Raw genomic sequence first — 18,570 nt, 5'->3', positions numbered from 1 at the left:
ATACTAGTATCAATTAATTGTAATCAATGAATAAATTGAAAAAGCCGACATAATATAAAAATTGATCATAATTAGCTATGATATTTTTATTTTATACCAATAAATTTTATTTTATTGGTTAATAGAATTTGAATAAAATTTTAAGAAAGTTTTGTAAACAAGTTATTTATTTATTTATTTGATTTTTTTAATATTCTATCAGGAATGTACACTTTTTACTGATAAATCTAGAGAACCATTTAAGCCTATGCTTTGGTTGGATGAAAATCTAGAAGCTATTGATTTATTTATTGATTGGCGACGTGCTATTGATAAATATACATTTTCTAATTCTACTACTTCAGCAGAGGTTCCACAATAAAATTGTGTTTTTTATTATAAGTTGTACAGTTTCATCTAAGTAACAGAACCACCTTCTCCTTGACTTGCTCTCCCCCAAGACTTTTCAAATATATAACCAAGGATGAATGCCTCAATCAAACTCACATCTCCTTCAGAATTTGGATTAGTCAGAGGATACATTAAAATACCTCCGTATAAAAGTGTTCTATGAGCATCAGCGACAAGAGATCCTGTATATCTAAGACTTAGCTTTTTGTCTTTTTTTTGGTATTTACGGTTTATAAATATTTTTATGGGAGGCTCCCAACCTGACTCTTTCGATGTATCTACTGAAAGAATGCCTGTTCTCTGAGCTGCTTTTATTTTAGGGTGGGTCAAAATGAATTCTTTTTAACTTACATCATATGAAAATCCATTAACATCCGTGTTAATTGCTAAAATAAGGTTCATACATTAACCATACATGCAGTAACCACTGGCAATAATACTGCTACAACTTTATAAAATATCTTCTTTTTCTGAAAGTGGACGAAATTTGGTTGTATTTCTCTTCCAAATAGCAAATAGAGATCCACAGTTATTCTCTGGATCTACTTAATTATCTAATCCTGTAAACATAATAACATATTTAGCGTTTGATGAATTTTCACCAATATATTTTTCTAATTTATCTCTTTTTATGCAATAGGTCACACAACATAATTCACTTTCTCTAAGGACATCTTCAAAAAGCTGACAGCAATCATCTAACAGAAGCTTATTGTCTCTAGCTTTCTCCCCTGTGTAATAAAAATGTCTCCTTGATATCCTATCTTAAATTTGTATAAAACCTTGCTACAGCTATGACAAAATCAAAGTAAAGTCTAAAAATGAATCTTTTAAATAAGTCGATATCTTTTTAGTGAGTAAATGCTTTGTAAGAGTTACACACTCCTTATTCTTGGTCTAAAATGGCAAGTACGTAAAACCTTCATTCTATTACTCTTTACTAATTTAAAACTCGCTTTTCTAATTATCAGGCACAGGTAAATCTTTAATTTCTTCTTCTTCTTCATTAATTTCTTCATCGCTACTTCCCTTCTTTTAACCCATTAGGGTATGATAATAAAAAAATTAATATAGTATTATTTAAATTTGTTATAAATTAACAATTAGTTAGTCAATTATTGATTAGTAATTAAACGCTGCTGTTTTTATAAAATAAAAAGAAATAATTCAAATAAAATGAAGTTAAAGATGTTCTTTTATTTATAAAATTCAAAGTGAATTATAAAAGCCAAATTGATTTTCTTTAAACTCTTAAATTAAATAAAATATTTATCCTCACCTCTTTCTTCTAACTATTATTGTTATCTGCGCTTTCCTTGATTTATATATAAATCAATTAATAATTAAGTCATATTTATAGAAAATTAAAATATAATAACAATAATAGGCTATATTTTAAAGTAACTAAAATGACTTCTTTCTTTTAAAAAGTTGATTTCCATTAATTTCAGAATAAAAATTTTGTTAGCTGTTAAAATAATGCGAAGAGGGGATAAATAAGTTTAAGATTACTGATAAAAGAATGAAAAATATTTTATTTGGCTCTGAGGATATTTTAAAATAAATAAATAAACAAATGCTCTATACATTTTAATTACATTTAAAAGGAGGATTTAAATGTAAACGCCTATAAATAAAACTAAAAAAGTGTAAGATTGATTGATACCTTTCTATCAGTCGTTGTTGTGTAGTGGATCTAAATCTCGCTTTTATCATCCTTTTCTTTTTTATTAAAATAAATATTGGCTTGGGCAATCTTTAGCTTTAAAAAACTTAATTTCCATGAATTTAAGATTTTACTTAAACTAAAACTAAAATGGTCTTTTCATTTTAAACAAATTTTCTGTTTAAAATATTTATCTCAAATTTATAATTTACCTTTACACGAACAAGCTGCACCCATTTCTAATTAACTAAAAGCTCTCTCCTTTATTTAACTACTTATAAAAATTTATTTATCTTTTAATTCTTTTTATTATGAGCTCAAGTATTAAATATTATTTCTTTACTTTTCTTAATATTTTTAAATCGAATTATCAATAATTAAAAAATGCACACTAATCCCGTATAGCTTTTAGCAAGCATTTTAATAATTAAAGAATGGTTGAATGATTCAAACTATCACAGTTTTTCATCAAAATTCCTATTTTTGTATTATCAAACAAACAAACAGAAATATATCACTGAACAATTATGCTTATTATTAATTTTATTCACCTGTTTTCTAATAAGATATTGAATTTAATCTCCTATTTACAACTTTATGGTAATATACTTTTAGTTCCACAATCAGTTTCTAATTCACATTTTATTACTTATCTATTTCAGTTTATTTTTGTGGTATTAAACCAACCTTTCAATTTTCATTTTAAAAAAACAGCTTTTATTACTATAAAATGTACGGAATTCATTTAAATCTTAATCATAGTTGATTTTGAATTCACAAATAAGCAACAGATAAAAAATATGCAGTTTTTATTTTTTTTTTCATGATTAAGGCAAATTGAAAATACTTTGTCTTATTTTTATTATTTTTATTATTTTAAATTAATTATTCTTTAATTTACTTCATTAGATTAATTATAAGATTTTAAAAATAAATAATCTATCTTTAAAAATTGTAATTTATTTAAATTTTAAAATATTTACTTTTATTTGCATTTATTTGAAATAATAACTAACACAAGTTAAATTTAATTTAATAAATGATACATATTTCTAGATATAATTAATAAATTTAATTTATGTTTGTTAATTACGTTTTTTATTTTTACATGGCTCTAAAGAAAAACATATATAAGGTATAGTTCTGTCTTTTTAGATTATTTAGCATTAAAAAAAAAATTACATAATTTTTTGAAAAATAAATTTGCCAAAAAAAGGCAATGTTTATTAATTTTTAGGATATTAATAATATCATTATTAATTAATTTTAATTTAACATAATTGTTTGTATTAAAATTAAAAAAATAAAATTGTTTATTAAATGTTGAGTTATTTAGAATATTTTAAATTAAAAAATTTTTTGCTTTAAATTTCATAATAAACTACTAAAAATAATGGATTAATTAAATCATAAATATCTCAAGATTGAATTAATAAATTTAATTAGTATCTGTAATGAATGATTTTTATTTCTACAAGATTCTAAAGAGAAACATAACAAAAGTAGAGTTTTTCTATCGCAATTGTAAAAAAAAACATAATCTATTTTAGAATGAATTATCTAACTAAATAAATATAGTAAGTGCTAATGAATCTTTAAAATGTTTAAATATTTTTACATGAGATAGATTAATTTTAATGAATTAATACGTATTTTTTGTTAGTATCTATTATTTATCAATCTTTAAATTTAAGAATTTGTCAAACCACACATATAATAATTATCAATAAAATCTAATTACTATTATTAATAATAACACTTTGATATTTTTTTCATACTTTATTTATCATTTATATATATAAGTAATATTTAAAAGATTAAAAATGTCAATAAACTAACCAGTATTCCACTATAAAAGTGCTGTAACTTTATAGAAACTTCAGGATTTTTAGTCTAGACCTCTTGATCCTTTCGATTTAGAGAACATTGATCAATTTGAATAAAAATTTAAGAATTTCTCTCTAAAATTTTAGCAAGAAACTTTTCCTGAGACATTAAAGAGTAATTAAAAGGATTAAAGTAAGCCACAGAGAAGAAAAACAATTCATTAAAAATTTGCTTCATAAGATTCTCTTTTTTCAAATACAGTTACTACCACTTTACATAATATTCCTCAATAAAATAATGGTATACTCAAATAACAAAAATCACAAAAGCACCTTAAAACTTAAAGCTTAGTGAGTTTTGAAGAACCTCTTACTGTAACATTAAATTAATCTCATCAAAATTCTAAAAAAGACTAACCTCTTAATGGGCTGATAGATTAAAAATTTAAGCTTATGCTTCAAAAAAATACTTAAAAAGAGAATCCTGTTGTTTAGTACTTTGGTAATTAACTTATAGCGACAGTTTTCTAGTCTCTGATAATTAAAACAATCGAAGAAAAGTTTCATATTAAAATTAATATGGATTGCGATATTCCAATATCTTCAAAGTAAATCTATAAATTTTATTTTAAATACGCAAATTCACTGATATTTTATTATAATAATGCAATTATGTAACTAATTCTAGTGCGAATATTGATTGAATGCAATATCAGCATTAAATTAATATAGTATTTATTAACTGAATATATTTCTAAAATTATTGTTTACATTTAGCTATATTAAATTATTTTTTGATTAAAAAAGCGTTCTAAAAATGTTTGATTTATCAACTGTGGTTATAAATAATCTTAAAGGATTTGATAGTAAAATGGACTATATTTATTCTACAATGTGCAAAAAAGTTGATACTCTTCTATAAAATTTTGATGAAAAAACAAATTAAAAAGAAGCTACCATTTTAAAATAAGAATCTAAGTTTAAGTAATAAATTAAATCTGTCTAAGCAGATCATTTTACATGGCTTAAATTAAAAGCATCTCATGATACCCTAAAAAAGAAACTCAGATAAATGATAGTAGAAAAATTAATAGAAGTATTTTTTTTTTAATTTTTCTTTGAATATCAATTTTTTACCTAAATATCTAAATAAAGTATGAAAACTTGCTAAAAATTTAAGAGGTTATTGAAAAAAAACAGAATCTAAAAGATGAAGGAAAATTGGATGATGCAAACAAGACTTTCAGTGATTTAAAAAATCTCAAACTTATATCTTCTAAAGAGGTTTTTAAGAATATGAGCACCTATGGAAATCACAAAATTAAACTATATCTAAGCAGATTAGGGATTACTAAATATCCAGATGAAAAGCATCCAACATCTAAAATTAACAAACTTAAAAGCAAACGTAGCAATTCAGAAGATAAAATGTTCGTATATCCATATGAATAAGATTCTAGCAATAAAAATAAATTAAACTAAAGTCAGTTACTTAATCAGACAACTGGAATTAAAGGATTTTAAAATGAGGAAATGAATGAAGAAAATTATTGGACTTAAGAGAGAGAAGATGAATTCTAAAAATATAGATCTCAAAAAAAATTCATATACTCAAATGAAGTAGTTTCATCTAATTGGAATGATGTTGGGTTTCTGCCATTTGTTCAAAGGTATATTTTAGAGTATAAAAAATCAATTTAGAGAGGTAAAATATTTTTAAACAATTATTTTGCTAATTAGATTTTAATTAAACAAATAAAATATGTTCGTTTATTCAAAGGAATTTTTAAAATATTAAAAAAAATAAAATATTTTTTATTAAATTTAACATAGATACTCTGTTAGATAGGTATTAAGGAGGCGAATGGTTAACTGAAGATGAATTAAAATTTTTAGCTAATACTAGTGAGCTTCTAAATTCTTGTGTTGATAAGGATTTTATGTAGAAGGCTGTAAATATTGTAAATCCAGATCTTATTGATAATGTAAAAATAAATTACTAAAATGATTATATTTCAATCAGATTTTTATTTATTTTATTTATTATTCATAGATGGAGCTAGGATTAGCAGAGTAAATTTTAAGTAACTATGAAGATGCTAAGTAGGCTATCAAAAAGGCAAGATAAAAATTTATAAATTAAAAATAAGAGTAATAGCAAGAATGGCTTAGAGATTAATATGAAAAAGCATAAAATTAGATAAAAAAGATTTAGAATGCTAAATTTTACAGGAGATATTATAGGATATTTACAGTTTTATTAGATAAAATGGAAAAAGAGTAAAAGTTTGCAGATAAATTACCAGAAAATATTCATGGTGCAGAGTATTTAAACTAATATCTGCTTGGAAATTCAAGTGAAAAAGACACAATATAAAAAATATACAAAGTTGGAAAATTGAATGAATATGAGTTTAAGAGATATATCCAGCGTAAAAAGTAGGAAAAAGAAGAAAAATAAGAATCAGACAAGTAAGCCATCAGGTTCAAAAAGTTATCAAAGCCCATTTCTTATACAAACGATGAATTTATCAAAAATATGAAGAGAAGAAAATATCACCCAAGTTCTAAGATTTTCATAGAAAAACATAATTCGAGCTCAGACGAAGATTTAAGGAAAGATTTGACTATTGAATAGCAAGAATAAAAAAGATATAATTCAACAAAAAAAAGTTTAATTAAAAAGTAAGAGATTGAAAAATATGAGCTTAACCTCAAAACAGTTGATTTACTTAAAGAAAAGCAAAACTTTAAAACATTTTATTCTGGAGGGCCTTAAAAACAGCAAAATCAATTAACAATATATGTAAATAACTTTTGATATTTATTAAATTAACTTAAAAAATAATGTAATTTCAAATATAAAGGATAGGTACAGAGCTACAGGTAAAAATATTGCGACTCAATAAGAAATGCGCTCCATTTTGATAATCTAGAAAAGATTCAGAGCTTTTTTGAAAAGGAAGTAGCTAGTTTAATTCTTAAGGGCTAATCAGATCAAAAAAGATTATCAGTATAAACACATTATAGATTAAATATAAATGAATCCAAATCAAATACATTTAATTATGAAAGATACTTTTAATCCTGCTAAACCAAGCATAGATGATATACAACTTTAAATATCTAAAAAACATCATTCGTAGTAAGTCAGGGGTAGCTTTTTACGTAATATGAGCAGAAGTAATTCAATGATATCTGCTAAAGGAGGAGATAGGTCTTTCACATTTATGAGTTAAAAGCATACTCGAAATCCGAGTTTAAATATTCTTGTACCTCAAAATTAAAATCATTAAGATTAAAATAAATCTCCATTGACTGAAAACATTTCTCCTATAATTGAAAAGATTACTTACATAAATCCATCTACTCCGATAAATTAAAGCAAATCACCTTAAAATTAAGCTTTAAGAAGTAATTCAGGACATAATAATCAAAAATTTATTTAGCTTAATCAAGGTAGTAATCACTATTTTTCTTCTTACTTAAAAATGTAGCAAGAAATGGCTGAAACTTATAAAAGAATTTAAGCATAGAGTGCATCTCAAAATTTCATTTAAAACAAGGCGAAAAGCGAATATCATGATAATTTATATGGAAACGAAGCTGTTTCTACTTAATTTTCTACTAACAAAAAGTAAGATCATACATTTGCTAATTTATCATCTCATTTTGCAGAAAATAATAATAAAGATTATTTGAATAGCAAATAAAGTGTTAAATCTGATGAAGACGAGGATGAGACAGGAGATAAGTGTGACATAAACTTTTAAAGAAGCAATAATCATTAACAATCTCCTACTATTAAAATAAATTAATAAACTTTTAACAACAACTTATACTAGCAAAAGAGAGCTAGTTTACTTTTTAAAATACCATCTTCAGCTGTTAAAATAAATAAATATATTGATACAAAAAATGTTATTTAACAATTTGCATTAAAAGAACTACTTATGCCCAAAACGCCTAAAGAAAATTTACTTCTAAGTAACAAAAATCTTTAATAAAAAGCTGCTACATCCAAAATTACAGATGCTTTCAATAAAAAGCAAAATGAAAGTATACAGAACTTTAATAAAATTGATCGTTCCTATTCTTAACTAATTTCTCATAATAATTCAACTCTCCCTTCATCATAAATATCTCAATTTTTATTCTAAACACCTACATCTTCAGCTCAAACAAGTCAAAAAGCTATTGATAAGGTTAGTTCTCAAAATTAAATTAGCTGTTTATAAAGCAGCAAGTAAATAGAAAACACCTTTTAACCTTCTCATGATAACTCATCTGAATAATAAGAAATAAATAACTCATCACTGTCTTCAGAAATGATACCAAATATTCCCCCTTAAAAAATACCAAATGTGAAAGACTTAGATCCTCCATTAAACTATTAAAGACCTACAATAAAATAATAAAGACTACTAGCAGCTGCTGCAGAAAATAAATTATAATTAATTATTAACAGTGGATTTATATTCTATGAAAATGATCTTAATGTAAGAGATATGTAAGGCAATACACCATTGCACTTAGCTGCTAAAAACTCACATTTCTAGTTTGCTTCCTGGTTATTGAGTAAAAAGGCCAATCCAAATCTCAGAAATATCAATGGATGGACACCTCTTCATTTTGCATTCTAGGCAAATAAATTAGAAGTAGCAATTTAGCTTTCTTTCATAAACTCCAATAAAATTTAAATAAATAAAAAATTTTTAATTTGATTTAAATTATAAATAAAAATTATTTTTTAATACATTTAAACCAATAATATTTTTTTTAATAAAGGGTGTAATGCTTATATAAACTCATGGAGGAGATCTAAACATTCTAAACAAAAAAGGTGAAACCCCACTGGCATTAGGATCTTAAAAATTACTTTCACTTCTAGGATTACAAAAAGGAGTTGTAAATGTGAGACAAGACGAGGAAAGCTTCTAAAAAGGTTATTTAAACTCATTTAACAACAATGCTTTACTTGAAAAAAAAAATAAATATAATGAATTTGTTAATGGGGAAGCATAATTTTAAGCGAATAAACTTAAAAGCAATTTTTAAAAAATAGTTACTGATAAAAATGTAAATTCATTTAATTGACTTACATTATTTGAAGCTTGAAAATTTGGTTAATGAAATACTTAAGTAATATATATTAGTAGTATTAATTATAACGAATTTTAATGTGTATATATGAATGTAAAATAATGTAAACAAATTAAATATAACTTAAAAATATATTTATTTTTTAATAAATAATGTGAATATTTAAAAATATATTTATATCTACTGACTGTTTTTTTTGAATACATATACATTTAAACAAAACTAGTTTATGTAGTAGATATTAATTAGATAAATGCTATAAATTATGGTAACAATAGTACAAAATAAAAATTTTCAAAGAATATTAGATATTAATAACTGAATAAAAATTTATTAATTTCCAATCTTTAAAAAACTTTTATGCAAATTAGCTAAAATTTTAGTTCATTTACAATACCTTTTTAATACCTTTTGATAATAAATTTTGGAATGAGTTATTAGGAGGTGGATGATAACTAACACTTTTAATTTGTAAAAATAATAGAACACAATAAAGTACTTATTACTTTTTTCTAATATCATATATATTATAAGTTTTTTGACAAATTTTTATTGGTTGTAAGTATCATCTTTTTTTCCATTAAAATTAAAGTATCAAATTAGATTCTTAAAACTAAATTTTTTGAATTAAGTTTTTGAATTAATAAATAAAAAGTAAAAATTCAGAAATATACTTATTTATAGTATATGAATACTAGATAATCATTACGGAAATAAAAAAGAAAAAAAAAAGGTGTTTATTAATTGTAATAAATGCATTTATTATTATAACAAATAGAATTGAGTTAATTTGTAATTAAAAAAGTTAATAATTTAATTTGTTAAAATTTACTACATTAAACGTTCAACATATAAAAAAATAAATAAGTTAGCACATTAATTTTAATATTAGTTATAATATTTCAAAATAAAAAAAGATGGATGTAAGTGCTAGTACTTCCATGTATCCCAAGCAAGATACTTATGAATAATATACTTAGGCAAGTAACTTAAAATCTAGTAATCTTAATAGAAAATCTACCAAGATTGAATACCTTTCGTAAGAAAACATCTAACTGAAAGAAGAAATTTAAGAACTATAAAACATGCTTCGGCTAAATAAAGAAGCCTTAAAGATTGCAGTTAATGGAGTTGGAAATACTTCACCAGGTTCAGATAACTTATAGGTGTAAAGTACAAAAGTTAAAACAACAGACTCTCGTGGTGGCCAATCTTAAAGTGGAGATAACCCAAAAGCATTAAATATGGTTTTGCATGCACTCTATGAAGAAAATTCTGTACTTTCAAGAAAAATAGAAAAATTGACAGAAGAAAGAAATATTGCATAAAGCAAAGTATTTCATTTCTACTTGAGTTATTTATAGATATATATTTATTAAATATAAAGGCATTTATAAATGAATAAATATCTGAAGCATCGCAGAAGCATGAAAGAGAATTGATAATCGAGCTAGAAGAAAAAGTTTAAAGATTAACACAAAAGCTGAGAGAGAGTGAAAAAACTATTCATCAACTAGAAAGATGCACTCCAGAATATGATGAAGAAGCGGGTATCGTCATAAAATACAGAGATGTAATAAAGGAATATTAAATTTTAATTACATGAATACAAATATGAAGTATAAATAGTACATTTGTTACATTTTGAAAATTTAAAGCCTAATTTCAATACAAAGCTAGGAAGGAGTAGCTTTGTTTAGATTTATAAAAAGTATTAAAAATAAAATAGAAAACAAAAAATAATAAAATGGTCAACTAAAGAAGAAAGAATGAAAAAAATAAATTAAATAGCAAATCATTTTATTGTGATATTTAAATATCATTCAGTTGATAGACATATTGATAGGTCAATAGATATATTTAAATAGAACTAAATTGGATTAAATTATAGTACTATTATATGAATAATCAATATTATTATATTCATACAATAAATAATTTACATTTATAGAAAGATTCTTATTTTTAAATATTTATTTAAAGGTGATTAGTGTAAATGAGCAAACAAAAGTAATGCATGATGAGATGGAAAAACTAAATGCAATTATTGCTAAATAAAAAAAAAGTATTGATGAATTGAAGAGTGATAGATAAGATCTACTCAGATTAAATATGGTACTAATTACTGTTTTTTTCCCATTTAATTTTTAAAAAACTTGAATATCACTATTAGTTTTTTAATTTTTATTTTAATTTACTATAGTCTCTTAGCCAAGAGGTTGTCAAGCTTAAAACAGCATTACAAGCTTCCCACACAAGCGGAAGAATGAATTTTGATGCTATTTCAGGTCCTGCTCCGAATGCCTAAATGCTAATTAATTGTATTCATATTTTATTTTTAAACTCAAACTTAATTTTCTGCAAATTTTAGGGAATATATTAAATATTTTTAATAGTAGCTATTAATTACATAATAAAAAATAAATTGTTATTTTTAAATTTTTATGTATAGTCCATTAAAAATTGGCTAAGAATCCTGATGACAGTGATGAAGAAGCTGAGGACTATTCGTTTGACCAGCTTCCAGATAAATGTGAAAAAAAAGTATAAGAAAAATCACCTATGGCAACAGGAGAAGAAAACAAAGTAAACGCCCCAAAAATGGCAATACCTATATTGAACTTAGCTAAAGCTAAATAAATTATGGAATTGAATGCCAAAAAATCTACTCAATAACAACAATTAAAAGAAGCACAATAAGGAAATATTCAATTATACATTGAGAAAATAAAAAAGTAAATTAGGTTTTTGATTAAGAATATATAATAATCTATTAATTATAAATTAGATTAGAAAAAGATATTGATATTGCTAGAAGAAATTTGAGTAGAGAAATGCTTCTTAATAAAACTCTAACCATCTAAAATGAATCTCTAAAAAGGTAAACATTGGAACTAGAATCAACAAATGAAATTCTGATAAATTCTCATCAACTATTTGAGGAAAAGTGGACAAAAATTGTGAATGCTTTTGAATTTTACAAAGAATACTATAGAAAACATGTAGAAATGATTTCGAGTAGAAAGAGCCCTTAATCCCCAAATCGCTCTATTTTACAATCAGATGTAATTAATAGATAATTAGTATTTAAAAATAAAATATATAAAATTGGTTATTTAATTTATATTTTGATTCTAACTATATTTTAATAAAAATAGAATGATAATAGCTATGATGCAGAAAGAATCATGAAGATAAAGAACTAGCAACAAAACATATGTCTTTCACAAATCCAAAGAATGCCATCACAAATTTAAAAATCGCTTATGTAGGTTAATTAGGATGATTATAAGTTTGAGGTCGAAAGAAAATAATAATTAATAATAGATGGAGCATATTCTAAATAAGATGCTAAAGATTTTATGGTATCGATGGCTAAAGACTTGTATTAATAATTAGAAAAAAATAAATTTGATAAATTAGCAGAAAATCATCACCCTGAAATGAATGAATTTCCTGCAAAGGCAATAAATGCATTAAAAAATACAGCATCAACAGCTTCATCTTAAAGAAAACTTAAAAGGTGCTTTAGCAACACACTAGATTATGTAAATTAGTAAAAGTTTTAAGATGAGCTTTAATAAATGATGGAAGTCCAACAAAATATTAAAAGCTAAAATGATAAAAGCAGCATTCTATTCCTATAATATAATTAAAAATAAAAGGATATTTCTGACATTAAAATCGTAAATGCCGTGAATTGATTTGATCTAATATTATAAAATGGCATTCATTTTTGACAAATTTAAATTAACTCCTTTTGATATTCATTTATTTACCACTAGTAAAAACTACCTTACTGGGTTTAAATTAAGAGTAAATCTAAAGAAAGCCAAAAGAAAACTATTCTTAAATATATTTAATAACAATTATTATAAACAGAACAACAATTAAATAAATTTCTTGAAGTTATCTTGGAATAAAATCATCAATAATAAAAAAATAATGATTAAAAATAGATAATATATTTATTATTTATTTGATTAAATTAAAAAACTGTATTACTTACCATTTTAAATTTTTAAGTTTTAGTTATATTAAATTATGTTTTAAAAATTAATTATAATTCAAATTAAGTCATAATATTGAATTATATTTTAAAAATAAATTACAATTTAAATTAAATAATTCATTTTTTATATCATTTTAGGTTATTACTAAAGTAAATTAGTAAAAATAATCAAGTAAAACAGATTATTTTAATTAAGAAAAATCAATTTTAAGATTGATTTTATTAATTTTAAAAAAAATATTTTAAGAAAAAAAATTGAATATATTTTTGATTTGTTTTGAAAGGAATTTTAAATTATAACTTATAAAAAGATAAAGGCAAAAATTATTTACTAAGATCTACAGAAAATTAATTAATTTTTGAAATATTTATTTAAATTATTTACTCATTATTGTATATTATATAAGAAGATTTGATAGATATTTTTATAAAAAATGGATTACGATTCTTTAGCAAATTTAAAGCAAAGTAAAAAAGCTTAAATTTATTTGTTCAATTATTATAAATCTTTTTTTAAAGCTGTTATAACTCTAAAGTCAGAGAGAGAGAACATTTTTCAAAGGTATAATAATGAAAAAAAATTACTTGACCAAAAGAATTCAGAAATTCAGTAAAAGGAAGCAGTTATAAAATAGAAGAAAGTAATAGTTTAAGACCTAAAAAAGAGACTTTAAGATTACGAGAAGTTGTTGTAAGAATCTGAATAAACAGTGTTTAATGTAATTTGCAAATTTCTAAATAATAATAATAATGATAATAAACATATAAATATAATGCTTTTATTTCAAAATTAAAGATTAAAGAAACAACAGATAGATTATCAGTTGCCTTACTAGCTGAGAGTGAATAAATTAAAAATATGTTATAGGATTATTAATGAATACAATTATTTGTTACCTAAATACTAAATTAGCATTTATTTTATAAATATATATATGTACTATATAAATTAATAAATAAAATAAATAAATTGCAAAATGAAAAAATAAACAAAAAAATTAAATTTATAAATTAGAAATTTTAAATTAAAATATTTGTATGAAAATAATCAAAAATTTTATATTTAAAATAAAATAAAAGCTAAAATAATAAATGGTATGAAATTGGAATATAATGTGAATTTAAATTGATTATTTGAATATTTATTGATTTTTAATTTATCTTGTTTGTTTTACTAATTTTCTTCTTGTTTATTTATTAATTTTATTATATTTTAATTAATTAAGTTTTTTGTTTATTTATTTATTTAATAATTATTATTGCTTTTTAATTTTATTTTTATTTTTAAATCTTTTTCTTTTTTTCTTTGAATAGCCACTTTTTTCTCTTGTCACTTTTGTTGCTTCTCTTCGATTGCCTAATAAAAAAATATTTTTATATATCAAGAGAGAAATTTATATATGTTTTCTGAGAGTGATTTAGAATTTTAAGCTTGTTATTCATATCTTCTTCTTTTTTTCACTTTAAAAAACTTATGCCTAGGAATGGATTAATTTTGATGAATCTCTTTCGACAGCTTAAATATGAATAGATAATAAAATGACAAGCTTAATACGGTTCTAATCAGCTATCAGTTAAACAATATATAAGAAAAATTTCATTATTAAATAAAAGAGGGGAGATTTTGATATATCTTGTCGTCAATCTATCATAATATTTTAAATGAATAGATGACATTTGAGCTTAGCAAAAAGGCATGGCAGATCATCAGCTTAAGGATGATATTGCTGAATTTAAAAACTAAATCTGCATTCACGCAACCAGGATTTGAAATGTTAAAAAATTTGAGTTGTTTGGAAATTCATTTTTATTTATGAATTTATTTTGAGTTGCGAAAATTTTTTTCATGCCTTTTTCCTCTAAAAAAATTCAAATTTAATCAAATAAGAAAAAATTAAATTATAAATTTTTCTCTTAATAAAAACTCAATTATATACTATATTGTTAAAGTTCAAAAGACCTTATATTTTTGATAAGTAAAATTATCTAAATAATCGATCTTTTCAAACTTCTCCCTTTAAACTAAAATAAAATTTTTATATTTTAAATAATATAAAACTGTTTTAAATGTATATAAAATTTATTGAATTTATTTTAATGCAAATTTACAAAACATAAAAATGAATTTAATTATTTTAATAATTAAATTTTTTATATTCAAATATTAGCAATAGATAATTAAAACATTTTCATTTATTTATTTATAAATCTTATAAAAAAATTTATTTATCTTTAAATAATATGTTAAAAATACATTTTTAATAACTAAAATTTTATTTTGGTATTTTAGTTAAGCCATTTATTATAATATATTTAGATTTCATTTAAAGAAAAATATATTTCTGCGTGACTCTAACAATTTTCTGTGAAGTTATGTAATATTTCTAGAAATATTATTGTACATATGGATATTTTCATCTTTGAATAATTTAGAGATTGAGTGATCTCCTTTAATGGCTTCTTAGATAGAATTCGTAATATTGTTTTTTTAAAGCATAGCAATACTTTCACTTGATAGCTACTTGATACAATTGTAAGCAAAAAAACTAGGCTCTAACCTGTTTTACATTTCTAATTTTTATGCTTTATTTAAAACTATTTTTTGTTCTTTTATAATATTTTCTTCAATTAAATCAATAGTTAATATTTTTTACTCCATAAAATACTACTAAAATCTCATGATTAGGTCTTAAATATCTCTTAGCAACGTTAAATTATACTTACTTTCAATTGTTACTTAATTATTCATCACTTATGACTCCTTTACTATTATCTTATTTTCTATTGATTCTAGATTTAAAGGATTAGTAAAATCGTTTTCTGTTTCATTTAAAAAAATTTAACTCAAGCTCTTTTTTTAAAGGATAAGCTTTTTAAATATTTTTAAATTGTAGTTTCTATCCTAGCCAGAGTTGTTAAGCTTCTATATAAATTTTATTATTTCTTAAATTCCTTGAAGCATTTTCTTTACTTTTTCTTTGTCTGCATCTTCCACTAATAAAAGTAACAAAATAAATTTAAATCTAAGGAATTTGAATTTGTTAAAATTATTATATAGTAAGTAAATAATTTAATTGCTTAATTTATTAAATTTATTAAATTGATAATCAAAATAGATAAATTACATTCATTATAAGTTTAGTAGATGCTTATTTGATTAACAATTTTAGGCTTTGAGAGAAGTAACTTTTTAACTTTTTCATCCTCCTCTTTTCTTTTATTGTTTTCAATACTTTTAAAAAAACTGTTAACATCTTTTGATTATTATTCTTTTTATTAATTATGTTGGTTTAACTTTAATAAATACTAATCAATGAGAAAATCATTAGGATTAGTTATTTATTTCATTTATTTTTATACTCTTTTATTCTTTTTTTTTTAATTTTCATTTTTTGGGTCTTTTTCATTCTTCATTAATACTAGCTCTTAATTAGTATAATATTAGTTTTAAGATATAAGGGGTAATATATTAGCATTATTCTTTACTTATTGTTTTAACATATAACTTTTTAGTTAATCTAAATTATCTGTTGATTCTTCAATTATTAAAAATTTCTCTTATTTAGGTAATGTCTGTTTTAAATTTTCGTTTATTTTTTTGTTTAAGATTGGCAATGAGTCTTTACCAGAAAGTTGACTGATTTTGCTAATACTTGTTTAGTGTGTGTCTTAGCCATAAAATGAAGAGTTGTCTTTTCTTGCAAATTATTTTAGTTGTAAAAGGTCTTAGTAGTTTAATATTTTAGGTAGAACTTTTTTGTTTGTTTACAACTCACTTTATTCTTTGATTGGAGAATGAATTGCTGATAAATTTTGGATATCTTCATATTAATCTTCAATAGAAATACTTTCTATTACTCTATCTTTCATAACATTTTTCCTGCTACTACCATCTTAAATAGGGCTTGGATAGCTGAATTGCTCATTTAACTAAGCAGGAGATAAAAAGCTGTCTTCTTAAGTTCTCTATATTTTACTTATATTTAATTAGCTAATTGATTTTTTAAGAATTAAATCTGATTGTTAAGCAGTCGATTAGTTTGTTTCATCAAAATAACTTCTTCTTTCAGAAAATGAATTCTTCTTATCAAAAATTTGCTTTTCATTTGCATTAGATAAATCTCTTTTACCATATAAATCCTTTTACTTTACATTTCTATCAGAGATTATCCCTTTACCATCTATTTATACAGAAGTAAGAGGGAAAAAAGACACAATAGTATCTGAATCAGGTTTTTTGAATTTTGTCTGGCATTCTTTAAGTTAAAAATTAGATAATATCTTTTTTCGGGAGTGTATGAGGCTTGCCATTCAAAAAATTATGTATTATGCGTTCTTTATTTTTCTAAGCGTCACGAAATTAAATTCTACTAATTTATTGTTATAAAAGAATACAAACTATACTATTTATGGTAAAGAATAGAGTTAATTAAGTTTAAACAGTAATTAAACTAATAAATAAACAAATAAAGAGACATGAATATGTTAAATAAAAATAATGTTTACAAATTTTTATTTTAATTAAATGTAATATAATAAAATTTCTATTTTTAAATTTATTTAATTATTTTATAAACTAAATTAAAAATCCAACTTTTATTTAAATTAGAGGTTAAATTTGTAAAATACTCTTAAAGTAGACAGATCTAAATAGATAAATTATTTGATTCTCACAAATATTATTGCGAAATATAAAAGAATAAGAAGATGTAAATCAAAAAAGGCTTGCAAATTTTAATTTTCTTACAAAATTAATCCTTTTACAAAAAAAAGGTTTTTTCAGTATATAAATTAATCTAAGTTATCAATTTTTTAAATTAATTAGGAAAGAATAAGTCAATCATTTTGTGGTAAACAATTATTTTTATATGTTTTTAGCTAAAAGTATCATTAAAAACTTAATCATTTTTACTATTCATTTAATTACATTTTTGCTTTTCCTTTTTCTAAGTTGTAAAGATTATTCTTTTATTAATGAATTAAATTAATACAATTATATTACGCAAAGTGAATGTTGTTTACTATTTAACTTGTTAATATTTAGATTAATTGTGATGCATTAATTTTTAATAATTTTGTCTATTTACTGAGACTGAGTAAGTCAAAAACTATTTGAAACATTTGTTTAAAATGTTAATTCATCTTTATTAAAAACTTTACAAAATAATTCCAATTATACTTTTCAAATATTTAAGGCCATTTAATTAGGTTAAACACTTTCTTGAATACTTAAAGAAAATATTCATATAAAATATTTGCATTCTTTTTATTACTTGTTTTAATAAAATCTCCTCTATTATTAAAAAGAGGAGAGATTGTGTGTTTATTGCTTTAGCCAAAGACTTAAGAAGGTTAATTTAAAATTCAAAAAAGCATTTATAATGGTTTTAAGCTTATAATTTTGTTTATTTTTCTTAACTGTAAAGTGAAATGAAGAAAATTTCTTTTGAAAGTAAATTATTATTTTAATTTATATCCAATATTTGAAATAGTTAATATGGAAAATAAGATGATAAAACAAGTATCTCAACAATCATTATAAATCTATAGAACTAATTAATTATTCAATTTTT

The 18,570-nt window shown here is 22.3% G+C and overlaps 5 protein-coding genes across 5 annotated transcripts; 3 read left to right on the top strand and 2 right to left on the bottom strand. All coding sequences in view use genetic code 6, as the record gives it.

Annotated features, from left to right (window-relative positions):
• Positions 1-198: 198 nt before the first annotated feature.
• TTHERM_01035580 (fructose-1,6-bisphosphatase, cytosolic protein) lies at positions 199-2,293 on the bottom strand (the record flags this gene model as incomplete). The annotated part of the gene is made up of 5 exons (XM_001027737.2): positions 199-1,422; positions 1,670-1,705; positions 2,057-2,112; positions 2,191-2,211; positions 2,269-2,293. 5 exons carry the CDS (start codon positions 2,291-2,293, stop codon positions 199-201), a joined length of 1,362 nt encoding a protein of 453 aa, XP_001027737.2.
• A 1,517-nt stretch (positions 2,294-3,810) lies between these two features.
• Positions 3,811-8,979, top strand: TTHERM_01035570 (IQ calmodulin-binding motif protein; the record flags this gene model as incomplete). The annotated part of the gene is made up of 7 exons (XM_001027736.2): positions 3,811-4,490; positions 4,690-4,978; positions 5,038-5,587; positions 5,716-5,867; positions 5,936-6,688; positions 6,750-8,540; positions 8,671-8,979. The coding sequence occupies exons 1-7, from the start codon at positions 3,880-3,882 to the stop codon at positions 8,977-8,979; spliced, it is 4,455 nt and encodes a 1,484-aa protein (XP_001027736.2). The 5' UTR covers positions 3,811-3,879.
• A 923-nt stretch (positions 8,980-9,902) lies between these two features.
• Positions 9,903-12,689, top strand: TTHERM_01035560 (hypothetical protein; the record flags this gene model as incomplete). The annotated part of the gene is made up of 7 exons (XM_001027735.3): positions 9,903-10,319; positions 10,373-10,558; positions 10,969-11,100; positions 11,189-11,306; positions 11,438-11,720; positions 11,774-12,050; positions 12,144-12,689. The coding sequence occupies 7 exons, from the start codon at positions 9,903-9,905 to the stop codon at positions 12,687-12,689; spliced, it is 1,959 nt and encodes a 652-aa protein (XP_001027735.3).
• Positions 12,690-13,431: 742 nt separating this feature from the next.
• On the top strand, positions 13,432-13,877 carry TTHERM_001035551 (hypothetical protein; the record flags this gene model as incomplete). Its single annotated transcript, XM_012800995.1, has 3 exons — positions 13,432-13,465; positions 13,517-13,716; positions 13,794-13,877. The coding sequence occupies 3 exons, from the start codon at positions 13,432-13,434 to the stop codon at positions 13,875-13,877; spliced, it is 318 nt and encodes a 105-aa protein (XP_012656449.1).
• Positions 13,878-15,317: 1,440 nt separating this feature from the next.
• TTHERM_01035550 (hypothetical protein) lies at positions 15,318-17,308 on the bottom strand (the record flags this gene model as incomplete). Its single annotated transcript, XM_001027734.2, has 2 exons — positions 15,318-15,991; positions 16,123-17,308. 2 exons carry the CDS (start codon positions 17,306-17,308, stop codon positions 15,318-15,320), a joined length of 1,860 nt encoding a protein of 619 aa, XP_001027734.2.
• Positions 17,309-18,570: the final 1,262 nt, after the last annotated feature.

This window comes from Tetrahymena thermophila (assembly GCF_000189635.1).
Source record: "Tetrahymena thermophila SB210 genomic scaffold scf_8253843, whole genome shotgun sequence".
In the NCBI taxonomy this organism is placed as follows: Eukaryota; Ciliophora; class Oligohymenophorea; order Hymenostomatida; family Tetrahymenidae; genus Tetrahymena; species Tetrahymena thermophila.
The sequence above is the reverse complement of the archived record's forward strand: the minus strand, read 5'-3'. Positions and strand labels throughout refer to the sequence as shown.